This window comes from Apodemus sylvaticus, chromosome 6 (genome assembly GCF_947179515.1).
Source record: "Apodemus sylvaticus chromosome 6, mApoSyl1.1, whole genome shotgun sequence".
NCBI classification, from domain to species: Eukaryota; Metazoa; Chordata; class Mammalia; order Rodentia; family Muridae; genus Apodemus; species Apodemus sylvaticus.
In genome coordinates, this window is record NC_067477.1 from 68153374 (window position 1) to 68177271 (window position 23898).

A 23898-nucleotide genomic window follows, 5' to 3' on the forward strand; every position below is an offset into this window, starting at 1 on the left:
GGGAACTCATTTTCATTGGACAGAATTCCAGAGATTCACCCTTGTTAAGTTTAACTAGTGAAGCCGGGCGGTGGTGGCGCACGCCTGTAATCCCAGCACTCTGGGAGGCAGAGGCAGGCGGATTTCTGAGTTCGAGGCCAGCCTGGTCTCCAGAGTGAGTTCCAGGACAGCCAGGGCTATACAGAGAAACTCTGTCTCGGAAAAAACCAAAAAAAAAAAAAAAAAAAAAAGTTTAACTAGTGAAAGAAAAATCGTTTTTCCGTGGTATTTTTCTGAGTAGGTCTACCATACATTATTTATTTACACAGAGCCACTAAACCTAATAAAAACCATGAGAGAAAGGCTAAGATAACAACTTTGAAGTAATAAATCTGACTGGATAGTGACACACAACCGTAATCTCAGTTCTCCAGGTCACGGTAGGCGGAGTGAAGTCAGCCTGGGCTACATAACTAGTTGCATGTTAGACTGGGCTAGGCTAGTGAGACCGCCTCAAAACCTAAATAAAGCTTTAAAAAAAGAAGAGGAGAAAGGCGGAGGAGAAGAAAGAGGAGGAGGAGGAAAGAAGAAAAACGAACAGAAAGATTACTGCTATTTTCAGCGGAAAAGAAAACGTAAAGAGACGTGGTAACTTTGACCCTCCGCACACTCCGTCTCTTACATCCCTGTCCCGGGGACGGCTTGCGCAGGCGCACAGGAAGGACTCGCAATAAGGGCGGAAGTCGGGTGTCCGGGAGGCTTTAGGGAAGGTATTGGGGGAGTACACAGACACCCGGACCGTGTAGGCGTCCTTAGGCCGCCATGAACCTACTCCAGGACGACTATGACCCCTATGCGGTGGAAGAGCCGAGCGACGAGGAGCCGACTCTGAGCAGGTGGGCCGCGTATCCGCCCCGCCTTGGCTGAGGCCGCTGTGTTGGTCGCGTCTGCCGTCCCTGGGCGCAGTGTTGCGCGCTTCACTTGCGGGAGCCTCGGGGCGCCTGATGGGGCTGCTCGGTTTCTAGGGAGCCAGGACGGACAGCGGTGCGGGAAGAGGGATGTTCCGCAATTACGCGGGCCCCCAGATCCGTAGATGGAAGGAACCCTGTTTACCGTTTACTAGCACTGTGACTGAAGGCAAGTCAGTTACCCTCGGCTTCGCATCTGTAAATGGAAATACAAGTGTGGGACACTATCCTAAGCTAGCGAGGGCCACAATCCTTAGCATGAAGGGCTTATCTTGAAGACTGTCAAATAGAACTAGGGAATAGTGAGTGGGCATTTTTTGTTTGTTTTTGGTTATGATAGAGATAAATACAAAATTCTTGTCTTCCATAGGGTTGTTTTCCTTAACTAGGGGAAATGGAAGTGTCTATTTTCATAGAAGATGACCTGTGATAGGCACTGATGAAGTTCTGTGATAATTCTGGAAAGGTTGTATTTATCCTACTTGAGGAATTTGTAATGTTTATACATAGTCTGAAGCACTTATCTTTTCTCCCCTTGCTGGGTATTAAACCCACGGCATTTTTAAAATCATGTATATGTATATATATTTAATTTAAAAATTTATTCATTTTTGTGTACATTTAGTGTTTTGCATATGTCTGTATGACGATGTCGGATCCCCTGGAATGGATGTTACAGTTATGAGCTGCTGCATGGGTTCTGGGAATTAAACCTGGGTCCTCTAGGAGAGCAGCCAGTGCTCTTGACTGCCATCTCTCTAGCCCCATATGTTTCATTTTTTAATTTTAGTTTTTGAGACAGGGTGTAGTTCTGCCTGGCCTGAAACTTGCTCTGTAGGCCAGGCTTGCCTTGAACGCAGAGATCACTTGCCTCTGCTTCTATGTGCTAGGGTTAAAGGTGTGTGTGGGGGGGGGGGGCGGGGGCATCCGCACCTGCTGTACTGGCTGTTTTTATGTCAACTTGATACAAGCTGGAGTTATCACAGAGAAAGGAGCTTCAGTTGGGGAAGTACCTCTGTGAAATCCAGCTGTAAGGCATTTCTCAATTAGTGATCAAGGGAGGAGGGCCTCTTGTAGGTGGTGCCATCCCTGGGCTGGTAGTCTTGGGTTCTTTAAAAGAGCAGGCTGAGCAAGCCAGGGGAAGCAAGTTAGTAAGGAACATCCCTCCATGGCCTCTGCATCAGCTCCTGCTTCCTGACCTGCTTGAGTTCCAGTCCTGACTTCCTTTAGTGATGAATAGCAGCATGGAAGTGTAAGCTCAATAAACCCTTTCCTCCCCAACTTGCTTCTTGGTTATGATGTTTGTGCAGGAATAGAAACCCTAAGACATCTGGCTTGTTTTCTTCCTATATTAACTAGGTTCTCAACCTTCCTAATGTTGCGACCCTTTAATACAGTTCCTCATGTTGTGGTGGCCCTCAACCATAAACTTATTTTCATTCCTACTTGATAACTGTAATTTTGCTACTGTCATGAATTATAATGTAACTGTCTGATTTGCAGGAGATCTGCTATGCAGCTTCTTTGGGGATCATGACCTACATGCTGAGAACCACTGTAGAACATAGTTCAGGGCCTGGGGAAATGGCTCAGCTCGTAAAGGCCCTTGCTGTGCAGCCCTGAGGACCTGAGTGCTAGCCCCTGAACTCATGTAAAACGCTGGGTGTGTTAGTATGAGTCTTTAATCCCAGCACTCCTCTGCTGTGGTGAGAGGTGGGGACAGGGATGTCATCAGAAGCTTGAGGACCAGCTAGCCTGCAGGACACTGCAGGAAACAAGAAAGACCCTTGACAAGGCAGAGAGCAAGAGACAGGTTCTCAGAGTTATTTTCCAACTTCCAAATGCACTATGCATACATACAGACACTATGTGAATGCTAAAAACAGTGAAGACAGCACATTGTGTCATTGCAGGGATGCCTGTTACTGCCTGCAGTACTGGCCTCCTTCCGCTGTCCTCTGTGCTCATCGTGTACCTCAGGCTGACCTCACACTTCCTGTAGTCTTGTGCCTTACAGGTCTGCCATCACGCTGCCCTTTTCTCCCTTCTGCCCCCTGAGAACTGGGACCACAGGTGTGTGCCATCACACCTAGCTCCCTCTTGCTGTTCCTTAGTAGTCACTGTCAGTTCCTTCCTGTCCTTGCATCCTACTGAACCTCCAGATGTCACACATGTGTTCTCCACATCTACAGTTTTGTCATTTCTAGGGATGCGGTGGGAGTGGAGCTGTGCACTGTGTAACCTTGGGCATCTGGCTTTTTATCTGAATATCTACCTGTGATAGTACGTTGTGTGGGTCTTCTGGTTCTCCCCATCCCTACCTTTCTTTGCTGTGCCAAGGATCATAAGGATCAGACCCAGGGCTTAGTACCTGCTAGGCAAACGTTCTGTCCAGAGGTACATGCCAGGGTTCTGAGATGTATTTCTTTTTTCTTTTTTAAGATTTATTTATTGTTATATCTAAGTACACTGTAGCTGTCTTCAGACACACCAGAAGAGGGCATCAGATCTTATTACAGATGGTTGTGAGCCACCATGTGGTTGCTGGGATTTGAACTCAGGACCTTCGGAAGAGCAGTCCGTGCTCTTAACCACTGAGCCATTTCTCCAGCCCTGAGATGTATTTCTTTTTATCTTCCTTCTTCCTTTCCTTTTTCTTTCTTTCTTTCTTTTTTCTTTTTTGTGGTTTTTGAAGACAAGGTTTCTCTGTAGCCTTGGCTATCCTGTAACTCAATCTATAGACCAGGCTGGCCTCGAACTCAGAAATCCCCCTGCCTCTGCCTCCCGAGCACTGGGATCAAAGGCGTGCGCCACGACTGCCCAGCTCCCATGTCTTTTAAATTAAATTATAATGTTTAATTGCTGTGAAATATTTTATGTTGGGATATTAATTGTATATAATTATATTGTTTTTATTTAAATAAAACTGAGTTCTTTGAAGAAAGCTTTTTCAGCTTAATAGAATTAGCTAATGAATTGGTATAATGGTATTGGAAAGCAATGTGATAATACAAGAAGCCAAAAAGAAAGCTGGAAAGATGGCTCAGTGGTTAAGAGCATTGGCTGTTCTGGCAGAGCACCTGGATTAGATGCCCAGAAGTCACAGGGCAGCTCACAGCGTCTGACTGTAACTCTGGGGATCCAATGCCTTTCTGGCCTCTGAGAGCACCAAGCAATACAACTGATGTACAGATACACATACAAGCAGAATGCCTGTACGCACACAAGAGGAACGAGATCAGGTTATACTTATGCCTCGTGTCTGCAGCATCAGGAAGCAGAGGCAGGATTGTTGCAGGTTTGAGGCTTGCTCTCTCTCTCTCTCTATATATATATATATAATATGTATAAATTCAAAATTTACTATATAGTAAATCTCAGCTTAGCCAGAGCTATAAGGTGAAACCCAGTCTACCAAACCAAAAAAGAAACCCCAAAAGCCAAAGCTGAAAATAGGAAGGATTAGCTAATCTCTTGCCTATTAATGAGCATTGCCTATATGTAATATGGTAGGTATATCACATGTAAATTTGTAAAACTTAAAATTGCTGTTGAGCAGTGTCTTAGTTAGGGCTTTACTGTTGTGAACAGACACCATGACCAAGGCAGCTCTTACAAGGACAACATTTAATTGCATCCAGGCAGACATGGTGCAGGAGAAGCTGAGAGTTCTACATCTTCACCTGAAGGCTGCTAGCAGAATACTGACTTCCAGGCAGCTAGGATGAAGGTCTTAAGCCTATGTCCATAGTGACACACCTACTCCAACAAGGCCATGCCTCCCAGTAGTGCTACTCCCTGGGCCAAGCAGTAAGATGATGATAGAAGTTATAAGTAATTTTATTTTATTTTGTGGTACTATACCTCAAACTGAGGGCCTTGTGCATGTAAGTCTGTCCCCTGAGCCACACCCAGGCCCTGATTTTACTATTCACACTCTCTGTACTTTAAATGTGTGCTAGTTCTGAAGATGAGGTGGAAGTGCTTTTACACGGAACCTCAGACCAAAAGCGGAAACTCATCCGGGAATGTCTTACTGGAGAAAGTGAATCAAGTGAAGATGAATTTGAAAAAGAAATGGAAGCTGAACTAAACTCCACCATGAAGACAATGGAGGACAAGTTATCCTCGCTGGGAACAGGTCATCTTTGGGCTTAGTTTTCATAGATATCCTGTAAAGGATTGTGTTCTTTTGTGTCTCTAGACCTTTGTGTAGGTGTTGAGGAATTACTTTGTGTGTGTGTGTGTGTGTGTGTGAGATGAATGCATGAATAGTTGGTGGTGCTGGGGGCTTAAACCTGGGTCTTATGTTTGCTAGGCAAGTTGTTCTACCACTTAGGTACAGCCCCGCCTCTTTTTTTTTTGTAGTGAGATCTGATGCCCTCTTCTGGTGTGTCTGAAGACAGCTACAGTGTACTTATATGTAATAATAAATAAATCTTTTTTGTTTTGTTTTGTTTTGTTTTTTGGATTTGGTTTTTTCGAGTCAGGGTTTCTCTGTATAGCCCTGACTGTCCTGGAACTCACTCTGTAGACCAGGCTGGCCTCGAACTCAGAAATTCGCCTGCCTCTGCCTCCTAGAGTGCTGGGATTAAAGGTGTGCGCCACCACTGCCTGGCCAGAACTGTTTTTCATATTGGTATGGTTTATAACTTGAAAAACTGAAAGCTGTAATGGAGGCCGAGGGAGAGTCAGGGACACAAGTGTGTGAGACCTAAGCTGGAGAGAGGAAGTGTGTTCTTGGTTCCGCGCCCTGCCTAATGCCCGTTGAGTCAAGATATCCCTTTCTTATTCTCTGTGGTGTATTGCCACTAAAAGGTGTGCTGGTGTACATATTAAAGCATACTGTGTATGGTGGAAACCCAGAAATAAGGACATTTAAATTTAATTAGGTTGTGGCAATGATTCTCCTCTAATTTGGAGAACTCATCAAGGAGTGATTTCCTACAGTTGCTTAGGGCAGGGAGATCAAGGAGGTGACTGCTGTAAAAGTACTTTACTGTACTAACAAGACTGTGAGTGAGTTACTACTATTTGAAGTGATGGGAGTGTATGTGGAGGCTTTTCCTGTGGGTCATGTTTGGTGTGTTTGTAAACTTAATTTCTGCTTTGGTAGGGTCTTCCTCAGGCCGTGCCAAAGTGGGAGGAGTTACAACAAAGTACTATGACGAGATATATTTTGATTCTGATTCTGAGGATGAAGACAAAGCAGGTGAGTAACCTTTTACTTACTTAGCAGGTGTATTTTATGAGTAATATCTGCCTTAACAGTTATTTGGTAATAGATTTTCCCTTAGATTTATATTTAAAATTTTATTTTCTGTTAATGGGTATTTTGCTTGCACATATATCAGTATGTGTACCATGTGCATGCCTAGTGCCCTCAGAGGCCAGGATAGGGTGTTGGATTCCCTGGAAATGGAGTCATAGATGTTTATGAGCCACCATGTAGATGCTGGGAATCAAGCCAGGTCCTCTGGAAGAGCCGCCAGTGCTCCTACTCCTGAGCCGGCTTTCCAGCCCTCTTCTTTCTTTCTTTCTCTCTCTTTCTCTCTCTCTCTCTTTCTTTGTTTTTTTGTTTTGTTTTTTTGAGACAGGGTTTCTCTGTAAAGCCCTGGCTATCCTGGAACTCACTCTGTAGACCAGGCTGGCCTCCCTCAGAAATCCATCTGCCTCTGCCTCTCTAGTGCTAGGATCAAAGGTGTGTGACACCACTATAAACCACCATGGTGTTGCTGGGATTTGAACTCAGGACCTCTGGCAGGACAGCCAGTGCTCTTAACCACTGAGCCATCTCTCCACTCCAAAGTCTGCTTTTTTGTTTTGTTTTAATATTCTGGGCCCTTAAGAATGGTAGGCAAGGGGCTACAGCAGTGCTTCTCAGGAAAATACTGAAAGACTTTAATACAGTTCTCATGTTGTGGTGACTACCAACTGTAAAGTTTACTTTTGTTGCTACTTTATAACTAATTTTGCTACTGTTGTGAATTGAAATGTAAATGTGTTTTCTGATGGTCTTTAGCGACCCCTGTGAAAGAAAGGGTCCTTCAGCCTGCAAAGGGGTCACAGCCCACAGGCTGAGAACCCCTGGGCTAGAGGATGGCCTACAGGATAAGAGCCCCAGCGAATTTTGCAGAGGGTCTGGATTCAGTGTCCAGAACTCACATTGCGCCCTACAGCTATCTACACATGACTCCCTTCCCGAGGACCTGGGTCCCTCTTGGCTTCAGCAAGTGTACTTAACATTCATGCAATGTACTTAACATACATTCTCATAAAGCACTCATATACATAAGCTAAACCTTAAAAGGATTACCATTTGGTTTTTCTTTCTTTTTGTTTTTTGTTTTGTTTTCCGAGACAGGGTTTCTCTGTATAGCCCTGGCTGTCCTGGAACTCACTTTGTAGACCAGACTGGCCTTGAATTCAGAAATCCGCCTGCCTCTGCCTCCCAAGTGCTGGGATTAAAGGCTTGCGCCACTACCACCCGGCTCCATTTGGTTCCTCAATGTTGTTTTGTTCTGATTTGAGTATTTGTTTGAGAGATGGTCTCAGAGAGCAGCCCCGTCTGACTGGAAACGTAACTGTAGCACACGCTGGCCTCGCTCATGGCGGTTCTCACCTCACGCTTCTGCTTCGCAAACGTTAGAATTACGGGGTGAGCCGCCATCGTCTGGGTAGAAATGGTTTATGTGAGAACTAGTGGTGATCTTGGATGTGAGAAGTAGTTCATGGACTGAGATGTGCTTGCCTGGGATACACAAAGCCCCAGATGTGGGGAAAAAAATCCAGCACTCTGGAGGCAGAGGCAGGCGGATTTCTGGCCAGCCTGGTCTACAGAGTGAGTTCCAGGATAGCCAGGGCTATACAGAGAAACCCTGTCTCAAAAAACAAAACAAACAAACAAAAAAAGCCCCAGATGTGATCCTCAGTAGTGGATAAAACTGGGTGCAGCAGCCCACAGCTGTGACCCCTGTATGTGGGAAGTAAAGGCTGGGGTGGAGACCAGCTCTGGCTACACAAGACCCAAGTCACATTCTTAGCATTGTTTTTTTTTTTTTTCTTAATTATTCTGTGTATGTGTTTTATGGGAGCTCATTCTCCAGTGCACATATGGCTGTAGAAGACAACTTGTGAGAGTCCTTTCTCTTCTGCCACCTCTGAGTCCCAGGAATTGTACTCAGATTGTCAGTCTCATGGTAATGAGCTATCTCACCCTCCTCCCTTCTATTCTAGACAGGGTCCCATGTAGACTAAGCTGGTCTCATACTTGGTATGTAGCCAAAGGTGACCTTGAACTCGAGATCCAACTGACTGTATCTCAGGCCCTGGGATTACAGACGTGTCACCATGTCCCTGGAGTTTTAAGTGGGGCTTGTGAGACTGAACTTTTATTATTTGTACTTGGCCCTTCCTTTATCTTTTGTTCTAGTGTCTTAATTGGGCAAGACTCTCATTTGAAGAAGAGCTGTGTTTAATTTTGTGCGTTGTTTTTAGGGATAAGGCTCTATTTTTGTTGTCAGGGTACCCGGGACTCACTGCTTAGCCCAGGCATGACAGTTCTCCTGCCTCAACCTTCCAAATGCTGGGACTGCTAAAGAAACACTTTAGGTGTCTTTTCTTTCTGTTTTTTGTTTTTTTTTGTTTTTTGTTTTGTTTTGTTTTATATTTTTCGAGACAGGGTTTCTCTGTGTAGCCCTGGCTGTCCTGGAACTCACTCTGTAGACCAGGCTGGCCTCGAACTTAGAAATCCACCTGCCTCAGCCTTCCAAGCGCCAGGATTAAAGGCATGCGCCGCTGCCACCGCCCGGCTCTGTTTTTTTTTTTTTTTTAAATTTAATTCTTAATCATTTTATATCCACTCACTGGCTTCCCCCCCCCCCCCCCAGTCACTCCCTCCCGTTTAGGCAACTTTTAAAAAGATAATGTAAATAGAATAAATAGTATGGGAAACAGGAGAGTCATTTTATATTAAAGAAGTGGAAACTTTAGACATGATATTCTCTAATTCATATTCTCAACCTTTCTAAAACTAACACAAGTGACCAAGAAGAAGAAGAAGAAGAAACAGCACAGGATTCCAACCAACGATGAGCTGCTCTATGATCCTGAGAAAGATAACAGAGACCAGGCCTGGGTCGATGCAAAGAGGAGGGGGTAAGAATTTAAATCTATACTTAGAATCCTTAGAGAAAACCAGAGTGATTTGTCATTGCTTTCCTGTTTCACCTTATGTGTCTTTGTTTTCACACAAACACATCAAAAAAGTTTGAGAAAAACTTGAATACTTTATTTGAAGATTATTTGAAGATAACTAGCAAATTAAAGTCAGTTTTTTTTCTGACTGACTGCCTCTCTGTTTTTGAGACAAGATCTCTCTATGTAGTCCTGGATGTCCTGGAGTTTGCTCTGTAGATGGGGCTGTCCTAGAACTCAGAGATCTTCTCACTCTACCTCTTTTTTTTTTTTTTAAGATTTATTTATTGTATGTAAGTACACTGTACCTGCCTTCAGACACACTGGAAGAGGGCGTCAGATCTCATTACAGATGGTTGTGAGCCACCATGTGGTTGCTGGGATTTGAACTCAGGACCTTTAGAAGAACAGTCAGTGTTCTTAACCACTGGGCCATCTCTCCAGCCCCCCTCACACTACCTCTTGAGCACTGGGATCAAAGCTGTGGCGCCACCACGGCCTGGCTGAATTTTTGTTTAAAAAGACTATCATGTAACCCAGACTGGCTTCAAATCTTATTATGGACTTGGGGCTAGTCTTAAACTCTTGCCTCTACTTTCCAGATGACGTCTGAAGTGACAGGTGTATGACACCACAACAATTGTTGTGTTATTGATGAATCTAAACTTTTTCATTTAAGAAATGAAATATATTTTTTATTGTTCTTCTGAGACAGTATCTTGCTGTGTAGCCCTGGCTGCCTGCACCCCTGCCTCGAGCTAAGTGCTGGGACTAAGGGTATGCACCCTCCTGCCTGGCCTTCCGTCTTGTCCTTAGCCCATGGGACTAGAGGTTGCACTAGAGATGCATCCTTAACCCCCATTTTGCTTTTGAAAACAAGGCCTCTTTAAGTTGTTCAGGCTGGCCTTGAAGCTACTCTGCAGCCTGGAATTTGCAGCCCCCCACCTCTGCCACTTGAGAAACAGCTACTATGGTCTACACTGATAAGCCTGATTATAAAACTAACTTTTCAGTGGTTGGTTGTTTTTTTTTTTTTTTTTTTGTCTTTTAAAATGAACTTTTCCCAAATAGACACTCTTATTATTATTATTTTTTTTTTTAAGTTTTTTTGTTTGTTGAGATAAGTGCTCTCCTAGACTGGCCTTGAAGTCCCAGGGCTATTCTGCTTAGCCTCCCGAGGGCTGGCACTTGAATATGCTTATCTTATCATTTTACATTATTTTGAGATTAGGGTTTTAGCATCTAAATTTTTATTTTTAGCATCTAGATTTTTAATTTTCCCCCCCTTTTTTTTTTAAACTATCCTGGAACTGTGCAGACCAGGCTGACTTTGAATACACAGAGATCCATCTACCTCTGCTTCCCCAGCGTTTTTGCTCTTGTTTCGTAATCCAAGTGCTAGGATTAAAAGCTGTGTCACCTTGCAGGCCCAAGAACAGAATGCCTTTGAGTTCATCTGTATTGTAGCACAGCGCTTCTTTTGATGGCTGAACAATGCCATTGTACATATGTCTCTCATTTTTTTGTCCATCGAGAGAAGTTTGTGTTCTGTCTGCCTTTTGACTGTCATGAATAGTGAGGTCAACACCGATGTACAGATGCTGGTTCGAATCCCTGCTTTGATTTTTTTGGTTACAGACCTGGGAGGATCTTGTGGTAATTCTGTGTTTTAACTTCTGTGTGCTTGTGCGTGTGGTCTAGATATTGAGTATATGCTTTTATACATGCTAGGCAGGCGCTGTGCTGAGATGCACCCTCTGTGCCTAGGAGGCTTGGCTTCAGGTCAGCCCGGATGTGTGTCTGTTTTCCAGTCTGGAGGGTTGACTTTGCTCTGGGATCACTGTACACTTCTTTAGCTTCAGTTCTTCCACCGCCCTCACTCCCCCTTCCTGTGCTGCTCCCTCCGGCACCCTCTGGTGTTTAGTTACTGCAGCTTCCTTTGTTTTATGTTCTCAGGCAGGGTCTCCGAGGAAGCACACGGGAGGATTTGCCCAGCGTTGCATTGGGAACTTTTGTTCTTCCTGCCTTAAGCTTTCTGAATTTATTTCACTTTACATTCATTCATTCATTCATTCATTCATTTATAATTATTTATCACTATGTGCATATGTGCCAAAGCTTGCTTGTGGAGGTTAGAAGACAACCTATAGGAATCATGCAAGTTCTCCAGATTGAATTCAGCTTGTCAGGTTAGTGGCAAGCAACTTTACATGTTAAGCCATTTTAACTCTGCCTTTAGTTTTAGTTGAGGCAGAGTCTCTCTAGTGACAGCTGGCTGGCTAGTGAGCTCCAGGGATCTGCCGGTCTCCATCCTCTGTGCCCTGCTCTTTCCCTGGCTGCGGGAATCTTGGCTTAGCTCCTCACACTTGAACAGCGCACACTATCTTTACTAAGTCATTTCCCAGGCCTCCTGGGCCCTCTTTTTGTGTTTTAGAGACTCTCTCAGATTGGTCTGGAGACATGCCTCAGTGGTTGAGAGCATTTGTTTCTCTTGTAGAGGACATAAATTTGGTTCTAAGACCCACCATCCTTAACTCAAATTCATAGGGATCCCATACCTCTGACCTTCCAGAACACCAGACTTAGATATAAGCAGATAAAACATTCATGCACTTAAAGTAAAATAATATAAATAATAATAATTATGCAATTAATTACTTCTCTGGGTACTGATTCCTTTTCTGAACAGTGACATTAGAAACTAGGATTTGAGCCTGGCTGTGGTGGCACACACCTTTAATCCCAGCACTTGTGAGGCAGAGGCAGGTGGATTTCTGAGTTCGAGGCCAGCCTAGTCTACCAAGTGAGTTCTAGGACAGCCAGGGCTGCACAGAGAAACCCTGCCTCGAAAAAACAACAAACAAACAAACAAACAAACAAAAAACAGGATTTGGGAGCTGTTGCACAGCGAGGAGTGTGCTGGCAGGGGACATATCATCTAGCCATTACACAGCCTTAGACCAGTGGAAGAAAAAAAGCAGCAAAAACTGAATTGAATGACACCCAAAAGCAAGAAAGTAAAGAGGCCTTTGACTTATTTTGATGTTGATGGGTCTGGAACCATAGATCTGAAAGACTTGAAGATTGCAATGTGGGCCTTGGGATTTAAGCCAGAGAAAGAAGTTAAACAAATGATAACTGAAATAGACAAGGAAGGGCTGGCACCATTGGTTTTGAAGATTTTTTTTTTGGTTGCCATTATGAATGTAAAAATAAGTGAAAAAGACGAGAAGGAAGAAACACTGAAGACCTTTAAGTTATTTGATGATGATGCTACTAGAAGCATATGACTAAATATCATCAAGAGGATTGCCAAGGAGCTAGGGGGAAACTTAGCCGAAGATGAAGTTCAGGGATGCTTGACGAAGCTGATTGTGCTGGGGATGGAGAGATAAACGAGGAAGAATGCCTGAGGATGGTGAGGAGGACCAGCCCTTATTAGCTCTGCGCTGTGCCTTCTAGGAAGATTGGACAGCTTGGCTGCTAAGCAGATCAGTAATGTAATACATTAGTGCATCCATTTCCATTTTTAGTTTAGGTTTGACTCTTGGTGTCCAATCGGTATCAGAAGTTATATATTCCTAACAATGTTATTAAATCTGTAGTAGCAAGAAAAAAAACCATAACTTACTTGGACTGTAGATCCCCAAACAATATTTCCACATGATATTTTTAAAGCTGTAGATTCCAAAGGCGCTTAACCATTATTTTTCAGTTAAACCCCCAGATCCAGATGAAATTGTGTTTTTTTTTTTTTTTAAACAACAAAAAACAACTGAGGGCTGGAGAGATGGCTCAGTGCTTAAGAGCACTGACTGCTCTTCTGGAAATCCAGAGTTCAAATCCCAGCAACCACATGGTGACTTACAACCGTTTGTAATGAGATCTGACACCCTCTTCCTACTTACATGTAATAAATAAATAAATCTTTGGGCCGGAGTGAGTGGGGCTGGAATGAGGAAAAAAATATCTGAAAATGGTATTTTTCCATTACTTACTTTTATATATGACTTTTAAAAAACCTGATAAATGTGTTTTTTTAATGAGCTCCTCAAATATGTAAAGTATTAATAAAACTGTTTGTCTTCGTAGTGTTTCTCAAAAAAAAGAAGAAGAAGAGGAAGAAACCAGGATTTGGTAGATTAATGTATTTTTTCCTTCCTAAATTTATTTCTCTGTTTTAGTTATCACGCTTTTGGATTGCAGAGACCGAATCAGAAACAACAACCTGTTCCAAACAGTGATGCTGTTTTGAATTGCCCAGCCTGTATGACTACATTGTGCCTTGACTGCCAGAGGTAAGGGACAAAGGTAAACGTACCCCATGGGAACAACTGGGTGTACCCCGACCCTAGAGCAAGTCTCCTCCGAAACCAGAAACAATTTGGTGGTGCTTTGCTTAAATCAGAAGTAAGCTTCTGTTGGGCGGTGGTAGCGCACGCCTGTAATCCCAGCACTCTGGAAGGCAGAGGCAAGTGGAATTCTGAGATTGAGGCCAGCCTGATCTACAGAGTGAGTTCCAGGTCAGCCAGGACTACACAGAGAAACCCTGTCCTAAAAAAAAAAAAAAAAAAAAAAAAAAACAAAAAAAAAAACCAAACAAACTTCTTTTTTTTTGTTGTTGTTGTTGTTTTGTTTTGTTTTTCGAGACAGGGTTTCTCTTTATAGCCCTGGCTGTCCTGGAACTCATTCTGTAGACCAGGCTGACCTCGAACTCAGAAATCCGCCTGCCTCTGCCTCCCAGAGTGCTGGGATTATATGCGTGCCTGGCTAGAAGTAAACTTTTTACTGTTGTTGTTTATGTGAAAATGTATTTGACCAAACTGTAGAAAAAGTGATAACTATGATATATGATGTGGTTATAAGAACCAAAAGAATAGAGTGGGTTTTACTTAAACTTTGGGAGTTTGCCCAAAGTTCATTTCTTTGGTAGTGTATTGCTTGAAAAGCAGGAGTGAGGGCAGGTTGTTCTGTTATAGCAGAAGCAGGCACATTCCCAGCACCAGAAGGCAATTTACAGGTAATCCAATACCCTCTTCTGCAGGTGTCAGGCATGTATGTGAATACAAGTACAGGCAAAATATTTACACACATGAAAAGTAAATTTTGGGGGCTGGAGATGGCTCAGCAGTTAAGAGCACTGACTGCTCTTCCGGAGGTCCTGAGTTCAACTCCCAGCAACCACATGGTGGCTCACAACCATCTGTAGTGAGGTCTGGTGCCCTCTTCCAATGTGTCTGAAGACAGCTACAGTGTATTTACATTTAATAAATAAGTGAATCTTCAAAAAAAATTTTTTTTGGAAACAAAGCAATATAAATCTCAAAAAGACAGGAGATTAAGTATTTCTGATTATAACTGAAGTGTCAGCTACCTTGAGCCTGGGTATCTTGGTGTTATCTCAATTTCCATTTTACTTCCTCCAATTTGATTTTAGACTTGAACCAGTTAAGTATTTCTGCATATACAGACACTTTAAAGTATGTCTGTGTTTTGTTGTGGTTTTGTTTTTTGGTTGATGTGCCCTTGGTTGTTTTTTGAAATAGCATCTCCATATGTAGACTAGACAGGCCTCAAACTTTGGGCAGTCCTTTCTCATCTCCTGTGTAATGGGATTACCAGCTCCTGTAAGAGTTCTCTAGAATTTGGTTCAAACTGAACAGAACAGCACATAATATAATGGCAGCATTTGGGAGGTAGAGAGGAGGACCCTGAATTCTAAGCTTATTTCAGCTACAGGTCAAGTCCAAAGCTTGGATTGATTGTCTGGTGAGATGATGTAGATGATAGCAGTGCTCCTGAGCCTGACAACCTGGGCTGGACTGGAAGAGCCGCCCAGTGCAGGGCAGAGGTGGCTCCCTCTTGGCTGCACACACTGCGATGTGTGCCCACCTTTCCAACCCCCACCTCCACAAATACAGACCTGGCGCAGTGGTGCACACCTGCTATCCAAGACCAGAAAGGCAGAGAGGCAGAAAGATCAGGAGTTAAAGGCCAGCTTTAGTTACATGACAGGTTCAAGGCCAGCCCAGGTTATGTAAGGACCTGCCTCAAAACAAAACAAAACAAAAAAACCTTAAATATTACCCATTAAGTTTCTAGCACTGTTTTTGTCTTAAATTTAAAAAATAAATTTAAAAATTGTTCTATAAATTATTTTTTTCTGGGATAAAAGTAGTTCTTTCCCCTTTTATCTTCCAAGACAGTTTCTCAGTGTAGGTGTGCACCACCACTGCCAGCCTTTCTCTTTCATTGGGCTAATACTGATGTTTTGCTTACATGTATGACTGCAGGCCAGAAGAGGGTGTCAGATGCTCTGGGACGGGAATTACAGATGGTTATAAGCTGTTATGTGGACAGTGGAAATTGAATCCAAGTTCTCTGGAGGAGCAGCCAGTGCCATTTCTCTAGTGCCTAAGACTTTTTTTTTTTTTTTTTAAGATTTATTTAGCCGGGCAGTGATGGCGCATGCCTTTAATCCCAGCACTTGGGAGGCAGAGGCAGGCAGATTTCTGAGTTTGAGGCCAGCCTGGTCTACAAAGTGAGTTCCAGGACAGCCAGGGCTACACAGAGAAACCCTGTCTCAAAAAAAAAAAAGGAAAAGAGCCAGGCGTTGGTGGCACACGCCTGTAATCCCAGCACTGTGGGAGGCAGAAGCAGGCAGATTTCTGAGTTCGAGGCCAGCCTGGTCTACAGAGTGAGTTCCAGGACAGCCAGGGCTACACAGAGAAACCCTGTCTCAAAAAAACAGAAAAGAAAAAAAAAAAAGATTTATTTATTTGAGCTGGAGAGATGGCTTGGTAGTTAAGAGAGAGCACTGACTGCTCTTCTGAAGGTCCTGAGTTCAAATCCCAGCAACCATGGTGGCTCACAAACATCAGTAATGGGATCTGATGCCTTTTTTCTGGTGTGTCTGAGAAGAGTAACAGTGTACCCCTATACATCAAAATAAAATAAATAAATAAGTCTAAAAAATATTTAAAAAACAACAACAAAGGTTTATTTATTTTGTGCATATGAATGCTCTATCTGTATGTATACTTATGTGCCAGAAGAGGACATCAGATCCCATTACAGATGGTAGTGAGCCACCATGTTGTTGCTGGGGATTAAACTCAGGACATCTGCTGGAGAGATGGCTCAGCAGTTAAGAGCACTGACTGCTCTTCCGGGGTACTGAGTTCAAATCCCAGCAACCACATGGTGGCTCACAACCATCTGTAATGAGATCTGACGCCCTCCTTTGGAATCAGCAACTGTGTCTTACATATGTCTGAAGACAGCAACTGTGTACTTACATATAATAAAGAAATCTTTAAAACAAAAAACAAAACTCAGGACCTCTGGAAAAGCAGTCAATACTCTTAAACTGCTAAGCCATCTTTTCAGTCCTAAAACTTGTTTTTTAAAGCAATAGAAAAATAATTCAGTTTTATACTCAGGTGACAGAAGCAGGTGGACCCCTGAGAGTTTCAGGCAACCCAGGGACACATAGTGGCATATACCCTAACTCAAAAAAAGAAAAAGGTATATTTAAAAAATCTTCAGGGGCTGGAGATGGCTCAGCGGTTAGGAGCACTGACTGCTCTTCCAGAGGTCCTGAGTTCAAATCCCAGCAACCACATGGTGGCTCACAACCATCTGTGCTGGGATCTGGTGATGCCCTCTTCTGGTGTGTCTGAAGATAGCCACAGTGTTCTCACATACATAAAATAAATAAATATATCTTTTAAAAACAAATCTTCAGACAGGCATGGTGGCACACACCTTTTGTCCCAGTACTTGGGAGGCAGAGGCAGGAGGATCTTTGTGAGATCGAGGCCAGCCTGGTCTACAGAGTGAGTGGAGGACAGCCAGGGCTACACAGAGAAACTCTGTCTCGAAAAACAAAAACAAAACTATTGTGGATTTGGTCTAACATTTGCATTATGTTATTTGGGATCCCTAAATTTCAGGAGAGAGAATCCATATGTGAGCCGCTGAAGGTCCCTGCTCCCAGTTGGTTCTGATTGGTAAATAAAGCTGTCAGGGGCCGATGGCTGGTCAGAGAGACAGAGAGGGAACTTTAGGATTTGCAGGCAAGGGACTGAGAGAGGAGAGGAGGAGAATCGCCATGCTGGAAAAGGAATAAGGTCCGGGCTTGAGAGCCGCAGAAGAGAGCATAGCAATCACGGAAGAGCGGGGAAGCCCATGGGGTCTAGGGTGGCAACGATGGAATGTCATCTTAGTAAGTAATAACTCAGGAGTATCGGAGGGGAGGTGTCAGCCTTGTAGAGGTTTGAGAATGGCCCAGCCATTGAGCTGTTTAAGGCATATTAAGTAGAAGGCTGTGCGTGTTTGTGTGTGTGTGTGTGTGTGTGAGAGAGAGAGAGAGAGAGAGAGAGAGAGAGAGAGAGAGAGAGAGAGAGAGAGAGAGAGAGAGATGTATGCACGTGCCTTTCAATCAGGAACTCAGAACAGCATTGGGTCAGGTAGCAAGGAACTTGTGTTTAATCGCCTAATACAACACAAAACCAAAACAAACTTTCACAGCTGGAGCCAGGCGTGTTAGATGGCACCTGCCTTTGAGCCTGGTAGTCAGGAGGCAGAAGCAGGAGAATTTCTGTGACTATGAGGCTAGCCTGGTTTACATATGGAGATCCAGGCTGGTCAGGGCCTGGCTAGTGAGACCCTGCCTAAAAACAAAAATTTTTTTCAGTGTTGGAGATTAAATCTCAAGACTTTGTTCATGCTTAACCATTTACCCCAGCCCAACAATACATTTCCATTTGTTTGTTTATAGTTTTTTGAGGCAGAGTATCTCTATGCAGCCCTGGGTGTCCTAGAACTCAATATGTAGATCAAACTGGCCCTGAACTCACAGAGATCCTCTTGCCTCTGCCTCCCACGTGTTGGGATCAAAGGTCTGTGTCACTGTGGCATACCTTGCATTCCATTTAAGGAATATGTTTCTCCATGAAGTGGTGGTTTATACCTGCAATCTTATTACTTGAGAAGTTGAGACAGGAGGATTGTGAGTTCCAGGTTAGCTTTGGCAGCTCTGTCTCAAAAAAATAAGTAGAGATAAAAGATGTTCCATATTCTAACAACACTTTCAAATTGCCTTACATTCACATTTCATTCGCTTATCTTTATTTTGGTGGATATTCGTGTAGGTTTTGGTATTCTCAAATTTGATCTAAAATTGACCACTATTACATCCAAACTCTTTAATTTTATTCTCCATATAGGCATGAATCCTACAAGACTCAATACAGGGCAATGTTTGTGATGAATTGTTCTATCAACAGAGAAGAGGTTCTAAGATACAAGAATCCAGAAAACAGGAAGAAAAGGCGGAATGCTAAGAAGATGAAGTCTAATCCTGAAGACCCTGCAGAGAGGGAAGTGGAAGAAATCTATCACCCTGTCATGTGCACAGAGTGTTCAACTGAAGTGGCAGTCTATGACAAGGATGAAGTCTTTCATTTTTTCAATGTTTTAGCCAGCCATTCTTGAACAATATGACAGGTAACTGCCCAGCTCTGTGTATAAGGCAAACATAGACTCTTATTCTCCTCTTTCCTGTTCATATCATTCAGTGATGTTGTTATTAAAACAGTATTTCATCTTTATGAAAATGGTTATCAACCTCTATCTCTTTTCCTTTTAATTTTCCCATGAGTAATGATTGGACTGATTATTCATTCCATTTCTGGTACATATTTGGAGACTTTGGGGCTTCTTATTTATTAAATAAGCTTCCTAGAATCAAACAGTTTTGGAATAAGTATTTGTTTCCTAGTGTTTGGTCCATTTTCTATCGCTATACCAAAATACTACAGGTTGGGTGTTTTATAAAGAAATGAGTTTTAGTGGTTGGAAAGATGGCTCTGCACTTGGCATGCAAGCCTGATAACCTGAGTTCAGTCCCTGGAATCTGCAGTGGAAGAAGAGAATCAACTCTTGAAGGTTTTCCTATTTTCTAAACATAGGTGCTCGCTCCCCCTCCGCCTCCGTTTCTCTGAAGGGACCTCCAGTGCATGCTTGACATGTGCAGGTCCCTGGGCTGCATAGCCAGCACACACACAAGCACACAAGTGAGTTCCTAAGAAACTCCCAGTGCTGAGGGCATGGTAGCCTATAATTCAAGCACTTGGGAAAGACAGGAAGGGAAGGAATGGGGGAAAGAAGTTAGTTTCAGTGTGTTGGTAGCTAGCATATTTGATAATTTTTAAATGTGTTATCTATATGGAGGCAATATGTACTTAATGTTTTTAGTTTCAAATTAGCACATGTAAGTATGTTATAGAGTAATACTCCAGTCTGATTATTGTAACTTTGTAGCATCTCCTCTGGTATTGTTATTGCAAGCTCTATTTCTCAGATTTAGGGTGGTCACTACCAGCCTAGTGCACCACACCTCCAGTCCAGTGGGAAGTTCTCAGGGTCTTATGAAATCACCTACAGAGTGCTGGAGAGATGATGGCTCAGTGGTTAAGAGCACTGGCTGCTCTTCCAGAGGTCCTGAGTTCAATTCCTAGCAACTGCATGGTGGCTCACAACCATCTGTAATGGGCTCTGATGCTCTCTTCTGGTGTGTCTGAAGACAATAGTATATTCATATACATTAAATGAATAAATAAATCTTAAAAAAAAAAAAAAAAGAGCCCTGGCTGCTCTTTCAGAGGTCTTGAGTTCAAATTCTATCAGCCACATGGTGGCTCACAGCCATCTGTAATGAGATCCGATGCCCTCTTCTGGTGTCTCTGAAGACAACTACAGTGTACTCATATAAATGAAATAAATAAATCTTAAAAAAAAAAAATCACCTGGAGAAAATGCAAAAAAACTTGCCTGCCCTAGGTCCCTCTGAGAAGATGATGCTGAAACAAACAAGGAATCCCAGTGTATAAAGATGTAAGCTGATGGTAAGGAGGGAGAGACCAGAGCTACAGAGAGGAGAATCCCTGCACTGTTTATACTAAGTCGATACTCAGTGGAGCTGCTTTGTTGTAAATCCCCAGTATGTTCATGGCAATAGTACCAGGAAAAAAATTGAAAATGAGGGGTTAGAGAGATAGCTCAGCAATTAAGAGCACTGACTTCGTTTCCTGAGGACCTCGGTTCAATTCGTAGCCACCACATGACAGCTTACAACTGTCTGTAACTCTAAATCATCACATAGACATACACAAAATAAAATAAATTGAAAATTTAGAATAGACAATATATTAAGCATAAAACTATTTGCCACACAGGGGAAAGATCTAAAGGGAGAGGTATGTATGGCATGGGGAAGACAAACTTTGACATGCTTTCTCATGTGCACACTGTTTTCCTTGAGTCTGTTGAAATACACACATACACACACACAGGACCTGAAAAGTGGGGGTGTCAACTGACTGTGTGGGGGCGAGCAGACAGATGTGGGGCAGCGAATAGGAGCAGAGTTAGCTATGTGCATATGAAAATGCCACAATAAAGGAGGCCTGTTTTGTATGCTTACTAAAACCACATTAAATAAAGCGCTGCTAGCAACTGTTGTTGATGTCCTTTCATTTAGAAAAAGATCTTGGGCTGGAGAGATGGCTCAGCGGATAAGAGCACTGACTGCTCTTTCGAAGGTCCTGAGTTCAAATCCCAGCAACCACTTGGTGGCTCACAACCATCCGTAATGAGATCAGATGCCCTCTTCTGGGGTGTCTGAAGAAGATGATCTTGAGATCAGACACTGCCCAAGGCCAGTAGGGCTAGACACTGTGTTCCCCTCCGATTTCCCTGCACAACTTTGAGTATCTTTCTCTTCCTTCTTTTTTTTTTTATTTTTTATTTTTTTTTTTATTTTAGTTTTTTCGAGACAGGGTTTCTCTGTGGAGCCCTTGGCTGTCCTGGATCTCTGTAGACCAGGCTGGCCTCGAACTCAGAAATCCTCCTGCCTCTGCCTCCCAAGTGCTGGGATTAAAGGCATGCACCACCGCCGCCCAGCCTTTCTCTTTCTCTTCCTTCTTTGGGATGATTTCTGTAACTGACCTGTAAGTGTTGTTCCTGAGATTATGGTGTTTATCAGCGTAGCCTCTTTAACTTTGCACTGCTTTTTCTCTTTGTATTAAGCAGTTGCTCATAAACTTCTGAAGATCACTTAAGGCCGTCCGGTGCCTCAACTCTTCCCTGCCCTCCACATGGTCTCCTGTAGCCCAGGTTGTCCTCAGACTCACCTTGTGGCTGAGGATGGCCTCGAGCTCCTGCTCCTCCCTCCCTGTTGTGTTGCTGCCTTTACAGACAGGTGTTCACCAGCATGTCTAGCTTTAACTCCTTTTTAAATGGAGAATAAAATTCTTGTTTAAAGGGGTTTAAACAGATTTGGATCTGGAGTTCTATTTGCTGATCCCAGTGAAGCTAATCACTCCTTCATCCCTTGGCTTATTGTGCCATGCCCTATTGCTGTACAACATGACACAGACATAGAGAAACACACATCCACTGTCGTATAATTTTTTTTTTAATTAGGAGCCTGGCCATAGTTAAGCAGTGTATTTACTCAAGATTACCTCACAAAGGCTATAAGGAACCTTAAAGCCTTTACAGTATACATTAGGTAATATACATTAGGTAATATTTTCATGTGGCTAGGCAAGTATCTGTTCCAAGTATCAGGTTATTGGCAGAACATGCACCTTTATAGCCATAGGACTGAAGTGCCTGCCCTCCCTCCCCCCCAATTGTTGGCCTAGAGGGATTGAAGTTTCCTTTAAAAAAAATATTTTTTTTGGTGCTGATTGATTAGCCAGGAAGTTCTGTCAGCTCCCAGAGGCTACTTACCTCTAGTTGTAGAAATAGACAGAATATTAAAATCCCTTGTTAAATACTTTATGTTTCAAAGGAATACACACATACCCACACACTGTATGCTATATGTTTCTCTATGGCAGAGATTGAGTATGAGTTTTTCCTTCTCAGTTCCTAATCTGAACTCCAGGACACTTTGCCTTTATCTTCCCACTCTCCCCGGGAGGGGTCATTGCCTTAGGCTTTCTGGATCCTTACGGTATTTGGAGTAGAAAGAATCCTGACAGAGGCACTGTAATTAGGGAAGCTGTACACAGAAAACAGTGGCCTACACCTACATCTCAATTAGAATAGTTTTTTTTTTTTTTGTAAATGGTTTTTGAGTGGCTTCTTCCCATTCCTTATATTTGATTATCACTGATTCACTGATTTGCTGCCTTTTTATCTTTCTAAACGTTTTATTTGTTCTTTATGAATTTCACATCTCACATCATGCACCCCAAATCTGCTTATTTCCCCATCTCTTTGTGTCTGCTCTTCACCCTTGCAACCACCCACCCCCAAAAACCCAAAACATCTTGTCATGGTGTATCACCACCTCCCGGATGTGAAACTTTATCTTCAAGAACATAGTGTTGCCTCTTCAGGTAAGTTCTTCCTTCTATTCCTTCCAAGTCTTTCTTGCTGTTTGTCTATTACTATTCATCTGAGGTCAGCTACTGTAATTGTTGCTCTTCTTTGTCAAAATGGCTAGATTTGGAATCACCATGGAAACACCTTTGGGTGTGTCTATGAGTGTGCTCCCAGATTTAAGTCAAGAGGGAGGACCTGGCACCACCTCACAGACTGGGGGCTCGGGATGAATAAAAAGGAGAAAGCAACTTAAGCCCCCACATCCATCTCTCGCCGATGTCTGATTGCAGATGCGACCTGGCCAACCATCTCACCTCTGCCACCATACTGTCCCTACCCTAGTAGGCTGTGTCCACAGACTCCAAGACAGAACAAAGCGTTCCTTAAGTTGGTTTTTATCAGATACATTGTTACAAGAAAAATAACTAATGTAGAAAACTGATAAACATGGTTCTTAGGCCTTTGGACTAGTTTGCAGGGGAGATGGAGAAGAGTCTGGAGCTACAGGCTAGAGGAGACTTACAATGCTGTAAGCAGAGCCTAACAGACAATTCTTATGGAAGTTTAGAAAACCAGAATGCTAAGAGAAATATGAGCAGTGAAGGCCCAGCCCATGTGGTTTCAGGGAGGAACAAGAACTGTATCAGAGTCTGGGTTAGAGGCTATGTTGCACCTTTGTGAAGAAGCTATGTACAATTCTGCCTCTGTCTTGAAAACTTGAACTGATGCAATTAATTTTAAAGATTGTTTATTTATTATGGTGTGTATTTGTGGGGTATGTACATATATGTGTGTTATGTATATATTTGTGTGCACACATGTGAGGGCCAGAAGAGAATGGTGGGAGTCTTCTATTGCTTATTACTGTTTTATTCTATCTTATTTTATTTGAGATAGGACTTACTATGTAGTGTTAGATGGTCTGTAACTCACTATTGTCAACACAAAAACCACAGCTCTCATCTTTTTTTTTAAAGATTTTTATTTACTATTATATCTAAGTACACTGTAGCTGTCTTCAGACAGCACCAGAAGAGAGCATCAGATCTCACTACATGTGGTTGTGGGCCACCATGTGGTTGCTGGGATTTGAACTCATGATCTCCGGAAGAGCAGTCAGTGCTCTTAACCACTGAGCCATCTCTCCAGCCCCACAGTTCTCATCTTAATGGGAATAAGAGGTAGTTTATTCTGAAGCCATTTTGAGTGACCATGCCATATTCAGGAATACAGATTTAGGTTACTCCAAATTTTGTGGTCCAATGGAAACAATTTCATGAAGTTTTTTATAGTTTTACAGAACAAAGAAAGTCATAAAGCAAGGCAAGTTTAAAATATATTGAGCTGATCATTG

At 42.9% G+C, this 23898-nt stretch overlaps 1 protein-coding gene and 1 pseudogene across 2 annotated transcripts; both read left to right on the forward strand.

The window, feature by feature from the left end:
• Positions 1 to 695: 695 nt before the first annotated feature.
• Eapp (E2F associated phosphoprotein) lies at positions 696 to 20668 on the forward strand. Of its 2 annotated transcripts, none has more exons than XM_052185861.1 (6): positions 696 to 875; positions 4910 to 5088; positions 6076 to 6159; positions 8990 to 9104; positions 13328 to 13441; positions 18374 to 20668. In XM_052185861.1, exons 1-6 carry the CDS (start codon positions 802 to 804, stop codon positions 18639 to 18641), a joined length of 834 nt encoding a protein of 277 aa, XP_052041821.1. In that variant the 5' UTR covers positions 696 to 801; the 3' UTR covers positions 18642 to 20668. The 2 variants fall into 2 exon arrangements, with proteins under 2 accessions (XP_052041821.1, XP_052041820.1); XM_052185860.1 differs by having other exon boundaries at positions 697 to 875; positions 6064 to 6159.
• Positions 11299 to 13321, forward strand: LOC127687736 (centrin-4-like; annotated as a pseudogene).
• Positions 20669 to 23898: the final 3230 nt, after the last annotated feature.